Source organism: Mastacembelus armatus, chromosome 14, assembly GCF_900324485.2.
Source record: "Mastacembelus armatus chromosome 14, fMasArm1.2, whole genome shotgun sequence".
NCBI classification, from domain to species: domain Eukaryota; kingdom Metazoa; phylum Chordata; class Actinopteri; order Synbranchiformes; family Mastacembelidae; genus Mastacembelus; species Mastacembelus armatus.
Window position 1 is genome coordinate 17,263,560 of NC_046646.1, and position 16,120 is coordinate 17,279,679.

The 16,120-nt window shown below is 38.9% G+C and overlaps 2 protein-coding genes across 2 annotated transcripts; one reads left to right on the top strand and one right to left on the bottom strand.

The window, feature by feature from the left end:
- Positions 1–315: 315 nt before the first annotated feature.
- On the bottom strand, positions 316–2,133 carry LOC113143095 (olfactory receptor 1500-like). Its single transcript, XM_033325549.1, has 4 exons — positions 1,911–2,133; positions 1,257–1,434; positions 823–1,126; positions 316–609 (listed from the first exon to the last, which is right to left on the bottom strand). Exons 1-4 carry the CDS (start codon positions 2,131–2,133, stop codon positions 316–318), a joined length of 999 nt encoding a protein of 332 aa, XP_033181440.1.
- Positions 2,134–11,032: 8,899 nt separating this feature from the next.
- On the top strand, positions 11,033–15,461 carry LOC117152720 (olfactory receptor 1020-like). The gene is made up of 5 exons (XM_033325550.1): positions 11,033–11,219; positions 12,054–12,112; positions 12,177–12,213; positions 12,414–12,916; positions 15,396–15,461. The coding sequence occupies exons 1-5, from the start codon at positions 11,033–11,035 to the stop codon at positions 15,459–15,461; spliced, it is 852 nt and encodes a 283-aa protein (XP_033181441.1).
- Positions 15,462–16,120: the final 659 nt, after the last annotated feature.

The following is a 16,120-nucleotide window of genomic DNA, read 5'->3' on the forward strand; positions in this document are numbered from 1 at the left end:
GCTCTTGTTTAGTCTATAATGATTTCTCATGTAGATATAGATAGAAAAACAGACAGATTGATCGATTGATAGATATTGGCTTTTGTTCCCTGTTCATACAATAATTATACATTTCTCATTTGACATTTGTTTACATTTTAAGCATTACCAATACAACACAATGGTATCAAAAAATATTTTTAGGAGGGTCCCCAAATTTATGTCTTTGTTCCCTACTAAAATATTTTTTGATCTATTTTCTATGTATTAGTAATAAGAGACACAACAATTATGTCACTGTATTCTCAGCAAAACAAGTACATCAGGGATCTCTTGTCAATGTGACATGATGACAGCAACAATTTGGCCGGGTTTTGTAGGCCTGATACCGTGTTGTTTCTGGATCCAACGTCTGAATATATTCTTAATCTCATTGGTTCTTAGGCAGTAGATGAATGGATTGATAAGTGGAGGAAAAAGACTGTAGAAGAGGGTGGTGGCTATACGCTTGTCAGGGGTCATCGTCAGGTTGGGAAAATAAGGTGTGGAGTAGACAAAAAAACGTGGTATGTAGTAAATAGAAATGATACATCCCTGCGTGGCGCAGGTGGAGAAAGTCTTCATTCTGCCCTGGAGGGAACACCAGTGTAAGGTTAAAAGAAGTTACTACTAATAACAATACTAATAAAATATCTAAAATATGTGTCGAATTAAAAAATGAAGTAGCTGTTAAAGAACTAAATAGGATGCCATATTGTGAATGTAAGAATGGAGTTTGATGTATCAACTTTGTGGTTTAATATTATTACTTTATGTTCAAGATGTTAAACATATGTATCTTACCTGTCCACTGGCCATGCGCAATATTGAGATGATGATACAAATGTAAGAGAAGATGATGAAGGCTAAAGGAACATAAAGAATAAACATTGCTGCAGCATAGGCGGAGCTGAATTGTTGGCTGGGATCACCACACACTAAGGGTGTGAGTGACATGGTGTCACAGAAAGCATGTACAATTTTGTTGGGCCCACAGAACGGCATCATGGTGAAGTTGATGGTGCTAATGCCAGGGAAGATGTGTGCCAGCACCCAGCAGAAGAGAGTCATGCCAGTCATGTTTTGGTTTGTCATCACCACAGAGTATCTGAGGAGAGAAAGGGAGGCTGAATAAGAAAGAATGACAGATAGAAGGAGAGTGAGGATGATATAAAACAGTACGTTATTAGTTTTTGCAAGAGCTTAAAGGTGAGGCTAATCAAACTGCTTTTTTTCACCTGAAAGGAAAACAGATGGCTACGTAACGGTCCAGTGCCATGGTCAATAAAATGAGGGAGTTCAAGGAGCCAAAATAATGGATCATGTGCTCTTGGAAGAGGCAAGTGTGAAAGCCAAGACTCCCATCATTCCACCAGTAGCGAGCGATTAGTTTAGGTAAGGCCACAGTGATAAAGCCTATAAGAATATTGAAAAGAAACAAAGAAAGACAAGGCAAAGCAGATCATGTGTGACAGTTTGTCTGTTTTCCTGTGATTTCTTTGGTTTCATAGTTAAAAAGAACACACAAACCAATGGTCTATTTTAAATTTAAATGCATTAATTTAAATTAAAGGATTTCTACTGTTCAGTACAGGACTGCAGTTTGACTATTAATATCATAAATGCTTTTTGTCATGGTTTCTCTCATATTCCCTAATAACAGAGCTGAAAACCTAAAGATCCAAAAGGGCAGCTGCTGTTGAGTGACAGAATCCAGGTTGCCACCTGGAGACTGCTGTCTATGTTAAGCTCATAGTCAACAACATTAATCAATCAATGTTTGTTTCACATCACCCACATATGGGTTGTATTTTTATGAAAGCAATGTCTCATACACCAGATCCTGACAAAAGAAGACACTTTGCAAGTGACACAAGTGATGCCATATGTACCAATGTCTGAGAGGGCCAGGCTGACCATGATGATGTACATGGGCTTCTGGAGACTGTGCTCCAAAGCGAACACAATTATCAGCAAGAGGTTTCCCACTATTGTAGTCACATAGAGGAAGAAGAAGAACCACGCCACAAGGTGAAAATACTCTGATGGTAAACCTGGGAAACCCACAATATAAAACTCCCACACGTGTGTGTAGTTCTTATCCACCTGAAACATACTGAATAAAAAGAAAAGAATAAGGCAGATGATACATCCAGTACAGTACAGCACATGCCTGAGTGTGAGTGTGTTTGCAGCGTGTCATGAACTGAGCAGACACTGAGATGCATATCAGTGCTTACCTCTCTAGCTGGTCTCGATGTTATGACGAACACAAACAGTGGCCTCTTGGATTTATAAAGATTTTTTTGACAGTGAAGTGCAAGTTGGTACAACTTTGTCCCAGAGGAAGGAAAAATATGACACTTAGGACTTAGGTTGTCCAAGCGGCCTGGTTAGAAAATGAGTAAAACTAAAAATAGTCCACAACAAATACCAGAACTTCATTCAAAGTCATACTTTAATTTCTTCTTTTGGCTGCTGCAGTTAGGGGTGACCACACTGGATCAATTGATCCACATGGTTTTACACTAGATGCCCTTCATGATGCAACCCTCCTCATTTATTTGGGCTTGGGACCAACACTAAGACCACACTGGCCTGTGCAACCTCAGTAGCTGAGTCTAACAGCCCCTGGTCTTCCAAGGTGGTCTGCAGGTACTAACCAGGCCCTGTTTAGCAGGCCTAATTAAAAGTACTCATTCTGTGAATGTCCAGTGGGTGATACATTATTATATATTACATCATTGGATTTTTAATATTGATACCAAAATGTGTAAGAATCAAGTTATTGTTGTAGCTGGTCAGGGTGGAGTTAGTTTGAACTACTTTTAAACACTAGTGTACCAGAGCCCAGTGGTTCTCAGTCTCAGTCTAGGACTTAGGCACCTTCACAGGCCTACAAGACAAATCTGTAATGAATAATGTGGCAAGAAAAGGGAATAAATAATTTTTTACATTTTTTACACTTTAGGCTTGGAACTATTTTAAATTACATCTTTGGGAATATAAGCTTATTAAAGGTTAGATTAATTATGAAAGAGTAAATGTTCTGAGAATAACCAAAGTTATATCTGGATCCATTTACAAAACTATTAAAAGTGAGGACTGAACAGGGGACAGTGATGCATTATGGGCTGTAAGCCCAAATTTGTTTGGTTAGTGAAGTTGGACTCAAATGTTTTTTGTCTTACAGGAAAAACAACTAAAAGAAATATCCACAGGTGGGAAATAATAAGTAAGTAACGTTATGGGGAATTCATAAAATGTCCTGAGGTGTTTTTTAGAAATAACAAAATGTTGAAATGAAAATTGATGACATTTTCGACCGTTCAGGAGGAAAACACACCAGGATGAGTGAAGATTTTCTAAGCAACATCTGAGAATATACTCGGGACATGACAAAGGTTTATTTCTTTCAAACTCTTTCAAAACGAGCTAAAACGTACTTCTAAAAAAATAAAATGTTTTGATGAGCAGGGTTACGGGCCTGAAGTTCGCTTCTGATTTGACGAATAGCCCCAGTTTGTGAACGAGGTTAGCGGCGTAATTTGACACACAGGTGGGCTAACTATCGGTTTTTATATAAACCGATTAACCCATGATCAGTGAAAAACCCAGAAGGTTTTTTTTAAAAACACTTCAGTCTCTAGAAACTACCCTGAACCTTTAAAAGGTTTTCAATCAGTTTCTCTAAGTCGTCCGTACAGCGTCGAATGAGAAGCCAACTTCAACATCTTGTCACATTTAGTTTAAGCTAACTAGCTTAAGACTAACTTTCTAACCTTAGGTAAGTAGTTCATCAGCTAGCTGCTATGCTAAGTTAACTAAAAGTGAGCACTAACGACGTTAAGACTTTCAGTTGTTTTGCTGAGGAATTTATTAATCACCCAAGGGTCGCTCCTCAGGTTTCTAATGGTTGAACTTGTTGACCTTAAGTTACCCCTGTAGTTAATCAGTCAGTCAAAACAAAGTCTCTTGGCCTCAGCCTGCATTTCCTGGCAGAGAAATTAGCTAGAGGTTAGCTAGACTAGTTAATGAACCTAAAATAATCTGCCAGTCAGTCACTAATGAATGGTTTTCCTACAGTTATATTCTTATTTGTATATTTGTATTTTCAATAATTTCTCTCTTAGATTACTGTAATGCAAGTTTAAGAAAAACACTGAAGGCTGATGCAGAAATAAGAGCCATGTTTTCATGTTTTCACCAAATGACCAAAAAGACAGAGAGAGTGATTTGTGGTTTCTCTACAGTTTGGAGTTGCTCATAATAAATGAAAAGTTTTGAGACATGATCAGATGGACAGCCACCAAATTGTTCTGAGCCCTGCCACAGCTAAGCTCTGCTACAGGTTTCCACTGTGTTGACATTTTTTGCTGCTAGAGCCTTTTTGTAGCATTGCACCTTTATGGGGCAAAACAAGCAAACTGATGACTTCACACTGGGCTTTTTTATTTAATTGGGGATTCACATTTTGACCAGTAGAGGGCAGAAATGTATCAGAACAAAATACTGAAATGTTGAGAGTCAAAGATAAGTTGTTTTTTTTTAATGTAATTATTATTCATTTAGAGGTATTTAAGTTATAAGACTTATTATGAACAAGATATACTGTGCTTAGATATGTAGGTACAGATGCCAATGCCTGCCAACATTTGAAAAATAATTTTATTTTTACTACATTTTCTTTTTTGAAGTTAACTGGTGTCCTTTGAGCTGTAACACTAAGGGCCCTGTGTCAAAAGACAACTTTCATTTAATGTCAATAACTGTGACTGTCACCCAAATGACACTACTTAAAGCAATAACAAATAAGCAAATGATAGAAAATAAGGTGGCATATAGTGGCAAATTCTAAAAGTTTTTCTGTATTTCCAGTTCATCTCAGGACAAAAGTTAGTATGTTAATAAATAATATACAGCTTAATTAAAGAAATATCAGAGTCCCAGTATAATAGTGTAAAAGAAACCCCTGTGGTTTAAACTCTTGTAGATCTTGCATACAACTTACAAAAACAAAAGTACTTGAACAATAATAAACTATCTATCTATAAATCTATGTGATAAATATTTTTGTGTGTGTCTGCTCATAGGATGCGGGTGGGTGGGGGGGTAACCTCTTAGGATCAATTAGTCAGTTCGATCATAACAGCTTTAAGGAAGACTGTTGCCTTCTGGGAAACAGGCTGGCATGAGGAGAAAAACAAATCAGGTCTCTCCTGAGAGCAATTGAAAAAGTACAGTGGCATTGTAGTGGGATTCCCACAAACCTGGCAAATCTGTTTGTAAGTTAAGCCAAAGTAAATTTAAGTGAACTCTATAACCCATGATGCAATCCATGATAACCTTTGGGCTCTCTTTAGTTGTGAAAGTATACATGCAACTTATGTCACGAAATGGGCTCAACCACATTCACTACTCACTACTACAACCTTTTTGTAGTACATAAGTTACTTATTATTGCCAAAATGTAACAAAGCATAACACAATAAAAATGTATCCAAAAAAAAAGAAAAATAACATATAAAGTTTTTTTTACCTATGAATATTTTCTTACAGTCTTCTCCAAAATCTGGGATGTTTTTCAGGCCTTCTCATTGTTTTTATCATATTCAGTGAATTACTGTAACAGAAACTAACATTGCTACTGTGTTTTGACTAGTGCAGTTATTGCTGCAGCTACAACAAGCAATAATGCCTCTACAATGTCAGTTACTATGAGCTCTGACATCTTCCTACTATGTGCATTAGGAAAATGCCAGGCATCTACAGCTTGAGTAGAGTGGATTTGCAGAAAGTGGAGTGGATTTAGGCAGACTTGGTCCAACTGCCAACAAGGGAGTAAAGAATAGTTCAGTTAACTTGATTAAATGTATTAACAATTTTTTTTTTTTTTTTTTTTTTACTGCCATTGCAGTAATGACTTATTTCTGAGTATAGTAAGTTAAAATTAAAACTTTTTAATTTGAGCTTTAAGTATATTTGCACTTCTGGGTAGTTTTCAGCTTTTTAGGTTTAGGTCAATAGTAAGTTCTTAGTGGGATATTATCCTTTTGGTTTAGTGCCCGAAGGTCATGACAACAAATAAGTTAAACACGTTTTATAAAAGCAATTCTTTAACAATTGCTTCCTTTATTAAACAAATGAACTTAAAAATGAAAGGATAAAAACAAAAAGTTTAGTTGCAGCCCTGCTGTGTATGTTAGAGATACCATGATATTGTGATACTATTTGAATTAACAGGTGGTTGATTCCCTCAACAGGGTAATTGTATTTTTTAATTTTTACACAATGTAGTATGGTATAATGAACTCTTCCCTGCAGGCCTGAGGCAGTGGCTGTATGCCATCATTTTGCTCTCTTTACTTTCTGAAGACATGTCTCTGTGGGAGAATCTGAACACCTATAATATCCTCAGGGAGTTAATTTCATTAATTTGGCCGCAATACCTTAATAGTAAATCCCAACAGGTAATACTTCATATAATAGTTTGGGTTTGTGGCCCTGGAGCTTAAATAGTCTCCTGAGTAGGTTCTGATATAGTTTTTGCACTGCACACACTATTCCAATTGAATTAATTAGAAATGTTAGTGTCTCTGTCAAGAACTGCTAGAAAATGACTTAAGTGTTGAAATTAAACAACTTTGAGAGATTTTTTATATTCTTGCCACTGCATTGATTGATCTTAATTTAATTATCTGTCCAAATATATGTAAAGCTTCAGATTATTGTTTTTGCACAGCATTAAAGTAGAGCTAGAATCTAAAAATAAAGTGCCAACCAAATATGTTTACCAACTCACTTGAAGTGATCCATTTGTTAATTAGTTTTGTAAGCAGACCTCAGGTGAAAAAAAAAATGTAGAAAATGGCGTCTGAATTTTTAAAGAATTTATTTGCAAATTATGGTGGAAAGTAAGTATTTTGTCAATAACAAAAGTTCATCTCAGTACTTTGTTATATACCCTTTGTAGGCAATGACAGAGATCAAACGTTTTCTGTAAGTCTTCACAAGGTTTTCACACGCTGTTGCTGGTATTTTGGCCCATTCCTCCATGCGGATCTCCTCTAGAGCAGTGATGTTTTGGGTCTGTTGCTGGGTAACACAGACTTTCAACTCCCTCTAAAGATTTTCTATGGGGTTGAGATCTGGAGACTGGCTAGGCCACTCCAGGACCTTGAAATGCTTCTTACGAAGCCACTCCTTCGTTACCCCGGCGGTGTGTTTGGGATCATTGTTATGCTGAAAGACCCAGCCACATTTCATCTTCAATGCCCTTGCTGATGGAAGGAGGTTTTCACTCAAGATCTGACAATACATGGCCCCATTCATTCTTTCCTTTACATGGATCAGTCGTCCTGGTCCCTTTGCAGAAAAACAGCCCCAAAGCATGATGTTTCCACCCCCATGCTTCACAGTAGGTATGGTGTTCTTTGGATGCAACTCAGCATTCTTTCTCCTCCAAACACGAAAAGTAGAGTTTTTACCAAAAAGTTCTATTTTGGTTTTATCTGACCATATGACATTCTCCCAATCCTCTTCTGGATCATCCAAATGCTCTCTAGCAAACTTCAGACAGGCCTGGACATGTAGTAGCTTAAGCAGGGGGACACGGCAGGATTTGAGTCCCTGGCGGCGTAGTGTGTTACTGACGCCTTTGTTACTTTGGTCCCAGCTCTCTGCAGGTCATTTACTAGGTCCCCCTGTGTGGTTCTGGGATTTTTGCTCATCGTTCTTGTGATCATTTTGACCCCACGGGGTGAGATCTTGCGTGGAGCCCCAGATCGAGGGAGATTATCAGTAGTGTTGTATGTCTTCCATTTTCTAATAATTGCTCCCACAGTTGATTTCTTCACACCAAGCTGCTTACCTATTGCAGATTCAGTCTTCCCAGCCTGGTGCAGGTCTACAATTTTGTTTCTGGTGTCCTTTGACAGCTCTCTGGTCTTGGCCATAGTGGAGTTTGGAGTGTGACTGTTTGAGGTTGTGGACAGGTGTCTTTCATACTGATAACGAGTTCAAACAGGTGCAAATTAATAAAGGTAATGAGTGGAGGACAGAGGAGCCTCTTACAGAAGAAGTTACAGGTCTGTGAGAGCCAGAAATCTTGCTTGTTTGTAGGTGACCAAATACATATTTTCCACCATAATTTGCAAATAAATTCTTTAAAAATCAGACAATGTGATTTTCTGGATTTTTTTTCTCATTTTGTCTCTCATAGTTGAGGTATACCTATGATGAAAATTACAGGCTTCTCTCATCTTTATAAGTGGGAGAACTTGCACAATTGGTGGCTGACTAAATACTTTTTTGCCCCACTGTATATTTTTAAAATATTTTTAATTTCTTATTTATCTTACATTTTGATTCTTCTACACTCTGCCGTGTACTGTACTTACTGTTGCAACAACGCAATTTTCCCATTGTGGGACAAATAAAGGTTTTCTTATCTTATCTTATGTTATCTTAACTGGTTTGTGTTAACAGGTTCATAGATAGATACAGCTGCGTGTCATCTGCATAGCAGTGGTAATTAATATTGTGCTTCTTAATAACATTGCCTAAAGGTAGCATGTACAGGGTGAACAGAATCGGTCCTAGCACAGAACCTTGTGGAACGCCATAACTAACTTTTGTGCATGTGGAAGGTTCATCATGGACATGAACAAACTGGAATCTGTCTGATAAATAGGATTGGAACCATTTTAATGCTGTTCTTCTGATACCAGTCACATGCTCCAATCTCTGTAATAAGATGTTGTGGTCAGTAGTGTCGAATGCAGCGCTAAGGTCTAGGAGGACAAGTATAGAAACAAGTCCATTATCTGAGGCTAAGAGAAGATCGTTGGTGACTTTTAACAGTGCTGTTTCTGTACTGTGAGCCACATTCCAGAATTAAAGGCTCATTATGCGGGTCTTTGTCTTGCCACAACTGACAGTAGAGGGCTGGGAGTGGAAGTTCTGGAGGTGGACGGATTAGGTGTGGTCAGAAAGGTAGGAGGTGAACCATTCGAGGACCGATGGAGGCACGACGATGGAGGAGAATATTGTGCGAGATGGTGTTGAAAGCTGCAGTTAGGTCAAGGAGGATGAGAATGGAGACAAGGCCGGAGTCTGCTGCTAATAGGAGGTCGTTTGTGATTTTGACCAGGGCAGTTTCAATACTGTGAAGTTGGCGGAAACCAGATTGAAAGTGTTCGTATAGGCTATTGGCGGAAAGGTGGGCATGGACCTGGTGGTGAACAACTTTTTCAAGAATTTTGGAGAGGAATGGGAGATTGGAGATAGGGCAGAAGTTTTTGGGGTCGGCAGGGTCGAGTCCAGGTTTTTTTAGAATTGGTGTGATGATGGCTGTCTTGAGGGATGGGGGTACGATGCCAGAATTGAGGGAAGTGTGAATAATGTGGGTAAGATGAGGAAGAAGAGACAGAGCTTGATGAGGTTGGTTGGTAGGGGGTCAAGTTTGCACGTTAAGGGTTTGGATTTGAGGATCAGGGAAGAGATAACAGTGGTGGGTGGAATGATAAAATTCGAGAGCAGGGAAGATATTCGTAGACAGGGTAGGGTACAGTGGAGACAGTTTGCAGTATCACAGATGGGGGGGGAATTGCTGGTGTGTATTTTCGATTTTTGATGAGAAAAAATCCAGGAAGTAATTACACAAGGTGGTGGAGAGTGAGGGGAAGAGAGAAGTATCAGGAGGGCGCAACAAATTTTTGACAGTGGAGAAGAGGGAACACGTGGAGCCGGAGGCGGATACAATAAGTGAGGTGAAGTAGTCGGATTTTGTTTGAGTAATGGTTTGCTTATATTTCAGTATTTGGTTTAGGTATAAGTCCTTGTGGGTGGATCAGCCAGTTTTTTTGAAGAGACGTTAAAGATGACGGGCCTGGGTTTTGAGAAGGCAGAGTTCGGGTGTGTACCATGGAGCAGAGTGCGTGAAGGAGAACGATCTAGTTTTGAGTGGGGCGAAGGTGTCGAGTAGATTACGTAACTCGTGGTTGAAACTAGATAGCATGTCAGAGAGGGAGGGTGTATTATTAGTACATGGAAGGTTATTGAGAGCAGCCGTGAAAGAGGGGAGGTCGATGTTTTTTAAGTTACAGAAGATGATGGTGCTGGAGAAGTGGGTTTTGAAGAGAAGTAGTTTGGAGTTGAAGCAGACTAGTTTGTGGTTGGAAAAAAGGGTGTCGAGGGTAGAACATGACCAAGCTGTGAAGCCGGAGCAGCAGACTAAATCGAGGGTGTGGCCTAGGGAATGTGTGGGGGAGGTGATGTATTGTTGGAGCCCAAAGCTGTCCAGACAGGAAATGAAGTCTTTTGTTGTGCTGTTGTTGGGATTGTTGAAGTGGATGTTAAAATCACCAAGAAGAATTATGTTGGGTGATTGAGAGATGAGGTTAGCTAAGAGGTCTGACATCTCCTCCAGGAAGGTTTATGTGGGCGATAGATAGTGACCAAGAAGGTTGGTGTGTGGCCGTGAATATGTGCTGTGAGAGCTTCGAAGGACTGAAAGGTGACAGTGTGGGGTGGATGGATATTTTGTATTAAAGGTTGAACAATATTGCGAGGCTGCCACCACGTCCCAAGAGGCGTGGATGGGTGAGAGTTGTAAAACAAGGAGGGATAGACTGATTAAGTTCAGCGAAATCGTTGGGCTGCTGCCAGGTTTCGGTCAAGCACAGGATGTCGAGGTTGTGTTTAAGGATAATGTCAAAGATGGACGCTTTTTGAGAGAGGGAGCGAACGTTAAGTAGCCCAAAATGAGTGTTATGGAGAGGTGTAGAGTCCATGTTTCTGGGGAGGTTAGCTAGCACAGAGTGGTTGATCAGGCGCATACCTGATTTCCTCGACCAAGGTCGGGAGGATGACCAGATGGAGGGGATTGGTTGAATGGAGTCTGGTAGTCAGACGTGTGGGACAGAATGTCAGTTTGTCCAGTGTTAGTGTGCGGGGTACAGTGAACTGCATGATGAATGTTGGTAGAAAGCATATGGCAGCCCAGGCGGTTAGGATGCAGACCATCCCCTGCAAAGAAGTCGGGCCGGTTCCAGAAGAGGTTAAAGTTGTCGATAAATTGGAGATTGTTGGACAGGGAGACAGACTTGAGCCAGGTATTGAGGCTGAGGATTCTACTGAAGCGGCCGGAGCCTCTTCCAAGCGTGGGGATGGGACCGGAAATGAAAATAGGCCTACCACAGGTGCTCAGGAGGGGCGAGATAAAATCCTTTTTAGTCAGTTAGGATCGGTGGAATGACGTGTTACATGTTCCAATATGTACAATCACTCTAATGATGGAAGGCGGAAGTGTTGGCAGTAATCCAGGAAGCATGTCCAAGATGTCCGACACCGTAGCTCGAGGGAAACAGTGAGTAATGGCGTTGAAAAAGAGTACGTTCCTTATAATTGAGTCTCCGATGATTAACGTGGTTGGGGGAAAAAGGGGACGTGGAGAAGACGCCAGTCGTTGGCCGTTGAAGCCGTGATTACGCGGCTGAAGAGGAAGAGGAGGAGGGTCGTGGACAGATTGACGGGTCCCAGTGTCCTGGGGAGTGAAGATAACTGAAATTGAATAGTTTTTACATTGTGCCATAAAGAATTATTGTGTATTCCACTGACAATCGTAACAGCTGAGTCAGAGCTGATTATATTGAACCACATGTTGATGAAAGATACTATGAAGAAGTTTCATATAGAATATATTAGTATATGATTCCTAATCATGTGATGCAGCTTCCTGCCTTTCTGCTGTCTCTCAATGACACAAGAAAAGTATAAATGATGAGGCTCTTATAGTACAGCTCATTTTAGGGAACTGCACACTTGATAGTATCTGAGGTGAGTTTGGTTAGAACAGTTTCCATCAGTCAGCTGTGTTATCTCTTATTATAAATTGTATTTGCTCTTTTTACATCTACTCAAAGTGATAATGGTCCCAACAGTGAAAGCTGCTACCATATCTAATGTCACATTTGTTCGTCCTGCAAAATTTTATTTCAGTGGATATTCCAACATCCCTCATGTTACATATTTTTTAATCTTCCTGTGTTTTACCTATATCGTGACTGTTGTTGGGAATGTCTTCCTAATGTCAGTGATTTACCTGGTCAAGACTCTTCATACTCCTAAATACATGATTGTGTTCAACCTGGCTTTAGCAGATTTGTGTGGGAGCACTGCTGTCATCCCAAAAATGTTAGACGTACTTTTGTTTGACAGGAGCGACATTGTCTATGAGGATTGTTTAAGTTATATGTTTTTTTTCTATTTCTTTACAGACGTGCAGTCATGGACACTTGTCATTATGTCATATGACAGATTTATAGCCATTTGCTTCCCATTAAGGTACCATAGTATTGTGACTAAACCAGCTATTGCTGCAATGCTGCTGTTAGTGTGGATTGTTTTAATGAGTATGTCAGCATGTACGGTTGGGCTACTTGATCGTCTTTCTTTCTGTGGCTCTTTGGTGATACAAAACTTTATGTGTGGTATGGGAACAATATTGGACCTGGCCTGTGGTGACACATCTTTAATTTCAAATATTGCTTTTGTTAGCTTTGTTTTAAATCCCTGTTTACCTCCTATATTGATAATATTGACATATGTTTGCATTGTCATAGCACTGAGCAGGGTTGCATCACGAAAGGAAAGACTAAAAGCTGCGAAAACCTGCACTTCTCATCTGATTCTAGTGGCTGTTTACTTTATTCCCTTTTTGTACAGCAATTTGATTTCCGACATTGATCGTGATGGCATGATTATAACCGAAGTTTTACCAGACATCTTACCACCTTTAATCAATCCTATTTTATACTCTTTAAAGACAGAAGAAGTGCTGAACTGTATCAAAAAACTCTGTAACAATATTTTGAGTAACATAACTATGTCCAAAAAGGTATTCACTGCTATGCTGACAAAATGGAAAGTGTTAAAATAGCATACAAAGGTTTAGAATGTTTTACTATTGATTTCTTACTAGCCAGTTGCAGTCATGATGTGGTGTTTTGTCATTAATTGTATTTTGCTGCTGCAGTGGCCATGTGTTTATCTGTTGTGCAAAATGAAATCAAACATGAATCTGTTAAGTCTGCACTGCTTAAGATATCACATATTTCAGAAAAATTCATTTTTACCTTCTCATCATTCACTGTTGTTTAACAATACTTCAACACTAGAGATGTACATATATAAAATATATGAAATATATTTAAACATATGTGGTCAACATTTAGAAATTGATTTTGAGGCATTTGGATTTTATCTGTTGGATATTGACAGGCTGCTATGAAATTCCTCCATGTGCAACTTCCATGTGCATTAACGCCTAAATGACACTCCATGACAACAGTCAGCACAGGAAATAAGGCCATAGTGAGACTCAAAATTGTTTAGAGCAGCAGGATTTCTTTTATCTGATTTCACCAACACATGTAGCTGAGACAAGGAGAGTGACTTCATTTTAAAGCTGCAAGTGGGAACAAAATTTCCAATGAAAAACCACAGTATATTAGGGCTCTGTAGCTGTAGCTGAATTTACCAAGTGCAGGAAGGTAAATCAGTAAAAGTTTTTCTCAGCCTATGAAGATTTAATTGATTTCTAGTCCTTTCTGGTTTCAGAAATGATTGACAGTGGAAGTACAGAATAAAATTCACATTCACATTCAGCATTTTTGATAATAGAACTACATTGATTCCTCATTTCCTGAAGTGGATCCAGTTTAATTCAGAGCCCGTCTTTCTTGCCTTAACCCCAGGCCTTTATTTCTCCCCCTTTCTGAATCCACACAGTTGTGCAAATGTAAACACCAACTTGTAAAGTGATTGCCTGTACACCCTGTCAAATCAATTTGTTTGTCAACAAAGCTTTTCCAAACTGGAACCTCAGGACCTTGATTTTCTTGATTGATGGGTGTTGCTGTAATTATGTAAATCCCAGATGTTTTAGAAGTCATTGTGAGCCATTCTCTTTCTGGAAAACCTTAATGTTAAGTAGACTCATTAATGTTTTTCTCTTCATATGCTAGATATACTCAATATATTAGGTTAAATCTTTTTCATGTACTTATTGCTTTCAGACTGTAGTCGTGTTTCCTTTAACCCTCAAATTGAAACTGCAAATTGGGGAAAAAAAACATTTTCTCTGAAAAAAATTTTTGCGCTTATATGAGGTGGTATTTGAGGTGTAATGAAGAGGGCATATTTAGCACAACTGCAATGAAAACACTGTTTTCGCATTAAAAGAGGCACGTGATCACCAAAAACAGCAAAGAGGAAGAAGAAGGCAGAAAAAGAAGTAGTTGAAGAAGAAAAATGGAGGAAATGCAACGTTTTAGTTGCATAACATGACTTAATGGAAACACTGTCATGTCAATATTGTGTTTTATCAACATTTGGAAAATAGCAATAAAGTTTTGCGCAAATCTGTGATGGAAATGCAGTTAGTGAGTCAGTGACCACAACCAAACAAAATCTACATCAGTGGTTTTTTTTTGGCAAAATTTAAATCACTTCAAATTTTCTATTTTTCAAAAGAATGTACAGTGAAAGACACATTGGAAAAATTGTAGAATTGTGTATAAAAATGTAAAATGAAATTGTTTAGTCACAACAGGGTTGATATATTACTTTACTAAAAGACAAGTTTAACTTTCTTTATGCAGTTTTGTGTTTTGATTAACATTATTGTAACAACCCAAAAAGAAACAATGACAAATACTGTCCAGAATATTTTTCAGGGTATCAATGTGCATATAATAAATGCTACAGCTCTTGAAGAAACTCATGAATTGTATCTTATTCATTCATCCATCCATTATCCATACTCACTTATTCCTAACCAGGGTCACAGGGATCTGCTGGAGCCTATCCCAGTTCTTTTCAGGTGAAAGGCAGAGGTACAGCCTGGACAGGTCACCAGTCCATCACAGCCTGGTGAGATTCAATTTTATGTATATTTTTATTGAACCTACATTACAACAAGTGGTTGGCATTGTTACCTCACAGCAAGAAGTTTCCAGGTTTGAATCCTGGTTGACCCAGGGCCTTTTTATGTGGAGTTTACATGTTCTCACTGTCTCTCTGTGGGTTTTTTGGTACTCTGGCTTCTTCTCCAATCCAAAAACCTGCAGCTTAAGTTTCTGATCAATCTATATTGTCGGTAGCTGTGAATATGAACATGACTGGTTGTCTTCCTTTATGTGTCAGTGTTACTTATTTCGTATAACACAGCAGTAAAGGCTGACCACAGTAGCTTCTCAAATTAAAGAGAAAACGGCAAATGTAGATCAGATTTCTGAAACAAAAACATACATATAATTTGACAGCCCTAGGTGATTTGTAACAGTCAGTCTTTTATAGATTGCTGATATGTCCAGGGTGTACCCTGCCTCTTGTGCACTATCACCTGGGATTGGCTCAAACTTCCCCACAACCCTGGATAGCAAAACTAAGCATTAGATAATGGAAGGGTTTTAAAAGAAAAAAACCTTCAGAATTCATTTGACCCCCTTTTAAAAATCATGATTTGTTATGAGATGGTGGTGATGGTGATGAAGGGAGAATAAGTGAGGAGAGGAGAGGACCCAATTGCAGAGCACAAACTCGGTTTTATTAACCTGGAATGACCAGCATTGGGCAAAATACATAAAATATCTCCGCCACTTGGCAGGCAGGCAAACAATAACGCCACTCGGCTTTCCGGACAAGAACAGAACTTCTGTGTACAATGCATATACAAACAATACTCCAACAAGAACAAAGTAACTCAAGGGGCATAAATACCTTTCGAACAAACAACTAATTAACACAGGTGAAATAAATCAAACTAAAGAACACAAAGCTACTTATGACCAACCTAGGAGAGAACAGGAAAGAAACCAAAATAAAAGTCCAGCACAAGAACTGAAAAATCCACCTCATGACATTATGTCATGAGTTCCCCTTGGGACTTCCTGCCAGAGGACCTTTACTTTGTTGAGACTTCCTCTTTTCCTTGCTCCTGTCTCTGGCAGCTTTGTTGGTAATTTGTGTTCATTAGCTTCACCTGTGGTTTATTGTTTATCCCGTTCACCTGTTTTGCCTCTCCTTATTTATACCTCCC